The sequence below is a fragment of the Xiphophorus couchianus genome, chromosome 6 (genome assembly GCF_001444195.1).
Source record: "Xiphophorus couchianus chromosome 6, X_couchianus-1.0, whole genome shotgun sequence".
Taxonomy (NCBI): domain Eukaryota; kingdom Metazoa; phylum Chordata; class Actinopteri; order Cyprinodontiformes; family Poeciliidae; genus Xiphophorus; species Xiphophorus couchianus.
This window is the reverse complement of record NC_040233.1, coordinates 8,510,885-8,518,127: the sequence shown is the minus strand read 5'-3', so window position 1 is coordinate 8,518,127 and position 7,243 is coordinate 8,510,885. Positions and strand designations below refer to the sequence as shown.

At 41.6% G+C, this 7,243-nt stretch overlaps 1 protein-coding gene across 1 annotated transcript; it reads right to left on the bottom strand.

The window, feature by feature from the left end:
• Nucleotides 1-2,606: 2,606 nt before the first annotated feature.
• Nucleotides 2,607-6,915, bottom strand: cbln12 (cerebellin 12). Its single transcript, XM_028021753.1, has 4 exons — nt 6,666-6,915; nt 5,830-6,134; nt 4,199-4,318; nt 2,607-4,109 (listed from the first exon to the last, which is right to left on the bottom strand). The coding sequence occupies exons 1-4, from the start codon at nt 6,694-6,696 to the stop codon at nt 3,912-3,914; spliced, it is 654 nt and encodes a 217-aa protein (XP_027877554.1). The 5' UTR covers nt 6,697-6,915; the 3' UTR covers nt 2,607-3,911.
• Between the last annotated feature and the right edge of the window lie 328 nt (nt 6,916-7,243).

Below are 7,243 nucleotides of genomic sequence, written 5' to 3'. Positions count from 1 at the left end.
GTGTTGCTGTTGACCTTTTTTAGATCCGTAAACGCATACCACATGATTACCCATTGCATCGTGTTCTGGTTATTATTATTATATCAAATATATAAAAGCTTTCCATACTGTATCAAAATGATGTTCGCGCGTCCAGCAGCAATTCCAGTATCCAAGACGGGATTTTGGCGCCCTCTAGTGTCGTGACACTAAAACACAGCCATTTGTTAGAGTTTTGTTAATGAAAAGTAGGGGTCAGATTAATCTGAGAAGATAGTTATTTGTTCATCTCACCTTTAATGAAATTTATTGTATAGATATTTTTTTTACAAGTTTCTTTTTAATGTAATGAGATGACATTAAGTTTATAAAAAGTTTTCCTATAATGACATTTAGAAACATTATTTATGACCAAATTGCTCCTGGATTGTGATTCTTTGTTCATATGGCACAAGGCTCATAACATCATGCACTTTTTCATCTCGGGGCAGACTTTATCCAAATTTCCCTGGCAGATTTATTGGAAAAAATAATGTTACCCCTCTTAATTCCTGGTGCTCTTTTTTTGTGGAATGGAAATCTGTTGCTGGTGAGGGTTTTTTTTTAGATTCTTTGTTGCCATTCTTGACACCAAACCAGCATCAAAGTCTCAACCAAACTGTATGTGCACAAAAAAAAGGGGGGGAAAAGTCAAATACATTCTTTCTGCTGTCTTTGAGCAGAAACAACAGTGTGTCTGCACTGGTGGCAACAATCCTTAATTGGCTGATTTTGGGCGCAATCTTACTAATAGCAGTTTTCTTATATGTGAAACCTGTTCAAGGAGGAACAAATTCATGCACCAAACCCCTTGAAAGCAACCATTCTGCTCCATTTAATCAATAAGATAGATGTCCTCTCCCAATTGACACTTTACCCTCAGCTAACCACCAAATCTTTTAAATTATACTGGCATTTTGGTCATTTCTCTTCGCTGCTAAAGTGATTTGGTTCATTATTTGCATTTCATCAGATGGAGTCCTGACTCACTTCAAACTGTCACCATAAAAACCGAAGCAGTAAAGCTTGTAAGCAAGCCCATATGAAATGTCTAAATAAAAGATAATCAATAAGAAAGGTTTTGAAAATGATAATGTTTTGATTAAAACAGATTTTTCTGGTGTGTTTACATTGACACATATAGTTATAATGCTTTGGGTCAGTTTGAGTGTTTTTGTACTAATGAACACCAAATCCTTTTGCTATTCTTTGTTAAATGTCCCTGCTGCTCTTCCTCTTATTGACTAGAGCAGTGTGCCTGAACCGTGATGACATTTTTTTTTTAGTAAATTGCAATGGGAGCTCAGTTTAGAGCACAGACCTACTTTTATGCTCTTCAGCAATGAATTTTAGTCAGCAGCCTGTCTAGTGGATTTTTGGACATGCGTATTTTTTCTCTTGTACAGATGAAGACATATCTGTAAAACTATACCATAAGAAGGAGATTTTTATAAAGATAATTCTAGAACAACAATGTTTCATGGGGACAATGCCTAAAATCCTTGTAGCTGATGTATCAAAGGGGCAGTACTACATATTTTCCAGGTACATACGGGTATTTTATGGCATAATCAACGAAGTATGTTACCACTGGTTGTTGTAAAAATTCTGTATATGTATCAAGCATAGCTTAAAAGAAATTTGACTTCACAATTTGATGCCTTGAAATTGGGCATCTGTCCCTTTAAGAAGCTGCTGTTCTTTTAAAACTCTGTCTTCAGTACGCCATTGCAACATTTCTCTGTTAAGCTGTTTACCAACGTTTTCAGGAGAACTGGACTGAGAAATAGTTCACATACTAGCTATACAGATGTGCAGTTCCACCAGGTGACTGCTAATTGCTGCTGCCACTAGTCTGGAGGAGCTGAGTGGCTGGAGCCTGGAGCTACAAGGAGGTGCTTTGTGCAAATAGGCGGAGCTTTGTAGCAGCAAGGGATTAGGCAACCCCAAATGGTTTCCACGGAATGTTAAAGGATTTCTCAAACATGTACTGTATAAAAGAATCAAAGGAGCACTCCAGGTATGTTTTTGATGAGGGGAATAATATATACATGATATAAAGCCTCCCCAAAAATCATTTTTATATATTGCTGCCCCTTTAACCATTGATCTATTGAAATTTGTAGCCTACGTGTAAAAGAAACTTTGGTGAGTAGGGTCCCAACCTTGGTTCTAGCCCATGTGACCAAATACCCCTAAACCTGGTCCTGTATTCATGGCTGTATTAGTAAGGACGTGTGTAAGGAAAAACAAACAGACAAACCGAGAGCGGTGGTTCTGAACCAGAGAAGCGTAAATGACTTCATGTGACAGTGCGCCACACTTTATCCACGGATGTCCCGCAGGGATGAGCCGGCAGGCTCGCCAAAGCCTCCATCTGTCCGTGTCTCTGCAAGGAGCATCCGCCACACTCGGCACTTATACCGCGTCCCACGCTGGTGTGCCTGGTCCACGCCAACGCCAGCTCGGCTGGTGGGAGCTATATTTACAAACCGCTGCCGCCGAACGCAGCAGCATGAAAGGGCATGAGGAAATCTGCCTTGCTTTTGCAGATTATACAGTCACAGTTGCAGTGATTCATAAAATCCTTTTTTTGCATGCAAACAGTCAAGTTGAGGTATTTCAGTTTTTTTTAGCGCTTTGTTCTTTATAGAAATTTGTTGGTAAATAGACATCTTTTGTATGATGCTGACAGATAGACAGAGGAGAAACAGTCATACAGTAAATTCAAACAAAATGCTTTTTTTTAAAGCTGGATGGGATATTTGGAGCACAGCTAGCTGTTAACATAAACAAAAATAAAGGCTTGGCATTATGTCAGCACAGGAGCACAAATAGATACTTTTTCACAATCATTATATTCAATAAACAATAAATATTTCACATGAAGACAAAATAAATAAATTATTTTCATAGAGTGTTTGTAGCTTTCAGCAACTTTTTTTTGTAGATAGTTCTCTTCATTTGTTTAGTCCTAAAATTAAATGTACAGCACCTTGCAAAAGCACACACCTCAAACTTTTACACATTTTATAGGGTTACAACGAGAAGCGTCTGTTTACATTTGTGGGATTTTTTTTTTTTTGAGAAGCATAGTTGTGAAGTGGAAGGGAAATAAATCCTCTTTAATTTGATTTATTTTCAATAAAATCCAATGCAGCTAGCTGCTTTTAGAAGTTAGACAGTCCAACTGAGTGTTATTTAATGTTATTATAAGTCCATGTTGTTCTAAGAAAGCCTCAGAGGTTTGTTAGGAACGTTCCTCATGAAGACCAAGGAACAGGTCAGGGAGAAAGGTGTGGAGAAGTTTTGATAAAAGTATATCCCAAGTGTTCAACATCTCACAGAGCAATGTTCCACCAATTATTTGGAAATGGAAACACTATGGCACAACTCTAAGCCTACCAAGATAAGGCATTTGACCTAAAGTGAAGTAGAGGATCAGTCAGAGAGGCGGGCAAGCAGTAACCCAGAAGAAGCTGCAGAGATACACAGTTCAGATTGGATAATCTATTGATTGGACAACCATCAGTCATGAACTCCACCAATTTGAATTTTATGAATAGTGGCAAGAAAAGGAATCAAAATAAGTACTTTTTGCAGTTTTCCAGAAGTCATGTAGGAGAAATAACAAGCATGTGGAAGTAGGGACTCTGGTAAGATAAAAAAAAGCCCTCATCCTGTGTTAGAATGACCCAGTCAAAGTGGAAAGTGTCTTGGAAAATGATGTTCGCAGATGCTCTCCACCCAATCTAACCGAGCCTGAGATGTTTTCTGGAGAACAACGGACGTGATGTCAAGAAGTTCAAGAGGTGTAACTACTTTTGCAAAGCGCTGTAACACCCGTCACTCACACCTTCCCTGTTACCCAGCACTTCCATTTTCCAACCGTCTCACAAGGGGAAGACGAGGAAGCCGGAAAAGGTGGAGAACTTCCAGCCTCCCATCAGGTTCCCTTTCTCCAGTCTGAGGTAGGCCTTGTCGCCCTTCTCCAGAATCACCAGGCCTGCATTGGTCGCCGCTTCTCTGGTCACGTCTTGGTCTCCCGCAAACGCTGAAATCATCGGCCAGCCATTCACCATCAGGTTGACCTAAGAGACATCAAACACGCGGATCAGGGAGAACGCGCGAAGCAGCTACAACCTCAACTGCAACTGCTCGAATTAAGGTGATGGCATACCTGAATGGTCTGTCTGTTGTAGGCCTTCACGACATGGAAGTTGAAGCTGTAAACCCCTCTCCGCGGAGCGACGAAGACGCTGCTCTCTTGGTCGAAGTGAGTGCCCACGTTGACTAAAATCTGCAGAGATTTCAAGGGGGAAAATGCAGGCGAGGTAGGCGATGTCAGCAAGGAAATTGTCAAGAGAGTCCAAGGTGTGACAGAGAAAAGAAAGAGACTTTGAAGAAGGGTGAGGGCTGTTGTTAAAAGCTTTCTGGAACGTACATTCATGCCTACTCCAAGGTCACTCCAGTAACTCTATTACACATTCAGTTGGCCTTCGGTCTCAAAGCTATTGATTCTCTCTTCTACATTTGCACTGTAAAAAAGCCTTGAATGCGATGCATAATCTCACAATTGTGTGGGCAGCACACCAAGTCCAAATGTTCAATCTTTACCTTATTATCATTTAGCCTCAGTGCGTGGATGTAATCAGATGTGCATTTGTATTAGTAGATGCGGGATAACAAAAGTATTCATCTTCTTTCACATCTTTCAAGCACTGGAATTTCCTGTGTTTATCATTTTTATGAATAGAGATGCAAAACTTCAGAAATCCAACTTTTTGCACGGTTTTACACTTAGACCAAGATGTTTGCCGGAGGTCTTAACCTGTCAGTGTTGGGTAATGCTCTTTAAAGTAATGATCTTACTTGCATAGTAACTAGTAGACCTCGAGCACAAACTATTTCCAGACAAATATTTTTTGTTATATTTTGGTTTGGAGATGATCTCTCCCAGGAAACTTAACTTGTGGTTCTGAAAAATATCATAGATCCTATTCCGGCATTAATTGTGTAATGTAGCACCCAATTTAGTAATCAGCGCCTAATGTGATCACTTTGGGGCCACTTCTGTTTGCTCTAAAAATGGGTCAGCAAGGAACCAAGAAGACAGAACCACAGACTAATCTGTGAAGTTTCAAGTTCCAATTAGTTTTTCCCTTCCTGACTTGGTGTTCTCAGTCCTCTTTCTTAAAGAGCTCTTATTTTTCTTCTTTTGCCCTTGCTAAAATTGGCTTCGTACTGATCCAAAGTGGAAAACTGTCCTCCGACCTACCACAGAACGACCCACGGAGGGAACGGTGTACCACAGGAGACCCTGTTCAGTTTGTTGAGATGTGAAACAAAACAATTCAGGCCAAAATAGGGTGTTTGTTCGGCACCAGTGGCCTTTATATGACAGTAATCTAACAAGTAAGAGTTGAACTCGGTACGGCCGTGATCCTTATACCCACCGTGTACAGGGCGCGCGCTCTAACCATTGCGCCATGTGACGCTCTGAGTGTTTGGTATTCTGATAAGGCTGTTTTCTGGGCTGAGAGTGGCTCTACTTATTTCATCGTTATAATATTGCTGTGTGATTAATTATCAACCCTGTAAGTGATAGCTCAGTTTTCCAGATGCATTCTCAATATTCCAATTTCGTCATTGGAACCTCATTTAGTCACCCTAATGTCTGCAGTGCCATGGCTCTCTGATTAGGAAAAACAATTTACTCCTTCCACTAATAGACTGATCAAATTTTGATAAACAAAACATTTGGTGGCCTGCAACAAATGCCTTCTTAAAGAATATTTCAAAGCTACTCACATTATCAAAGTAGATGATCATGGTGCGGTTGCTCATGTCTGTGGGCTCGTGGTTGGTCTGCCTGCTGGCCGAGAAGGCCACCCGTCCTGAGCCGGAGCGGACGGACATGCCCAGAGCGCTCCCAGCGGGCTCCGACGAAGGCGTGGAGTCACACACCACCAGGCACTTCCCCTCCAGGATGATGGGCTCCGTGTCGTTCTGGGCGCCGCTTTCCAGGGATGCCGAGAGCAACAAGAGCAGCTGCAGCAGCAGGCTCGGTAACATCAGGAGGTCAAAGTGGACAGACCAGATTGGCATGACTGAACCTGGTGAAACAAGTCGCGAGACGGTCTGAAAGTAACTTTTGAGCAATCTGAAGAGTTAAGAGACATGCGTGTGAACAGAGTCAAAAAGATATTTTGTATTCCCTCAGCATAAAAAAAATAATAATTAGACAAGCAAGAAAAGAGGATGGACAAAACAAAAAGTGATGAGGCAGGAATCTGGAGGGATGACAGGGAGACCCAGAAGGAGAGACTGAGAAAAGGAACAACTCCACTGAGTGACCATCTGTCTTTTACACAGAGACCCCCTCCCTCCCTCCCGCATCCTCAGCACACACACCTTCACGAAAACACTGTCTCAACATATGCTGTAGCTCCACACACACTAACAGGTCTTGGTCAGCTCAGTATCCTCCTCTGTCCTTCTGACTGGCTGAAATGAAACATTGTTTTGAGGAGGCTACCCCTGTATTGAGCCTCGGTTTTAATGAATATTGTTTATGAATATTTACCATTACATAGGATGACTATTTGCTTGACAGAATAGATGGTAAGTAAAAACTAGACAATCACCTGTTTTCAGCTGAAGAAGCTTGTGTCCCATGTCAGCAAACCCTGCGAGATCCGTCCAGCCGAAGTCAGGCGAAGCGGGAAAAATCCTTGTTTTCCAGCTCTTCCCGTCACATTCTCGCACAGCGCTGCAAGTCGAGCTGATCGCAGATCCGGAGTATCCTCTGATCTCTCTCTCTCTCTCTGTGCATGTGTGTTTGTCCTCCCTTCTCTTCTCAGCCACCCCCTCCGTTCATCTGCTTCTTCCTCAACCTCTTACCTTGCATCCACCCACTCACCCTAACAGAGGAATAAAGGACGGTGATTGGGAGTCTGCTCAGCTCCAAAGAGCAAAGTTATAGAGGGTCTGTCAGTTGTTTTTCCTTTTTCTTCTAGTTTCCAGGAAGAGTAGAGACATGACTCGAGTAGAAGGTTGGCTAAAAAGGATGAAAGCATAATGAATCTTTACGGTGAAGTAATAATTATTTGCTTGGCTGGTAGCTATGGTGCCAAACACTGCGCAGTTTCAAGGCTGTAAATTCAGAAGGCTAGTTACCAGATGTGAATTTGTCAAATAAATAAGCGAAAATATTTTTCTTTTT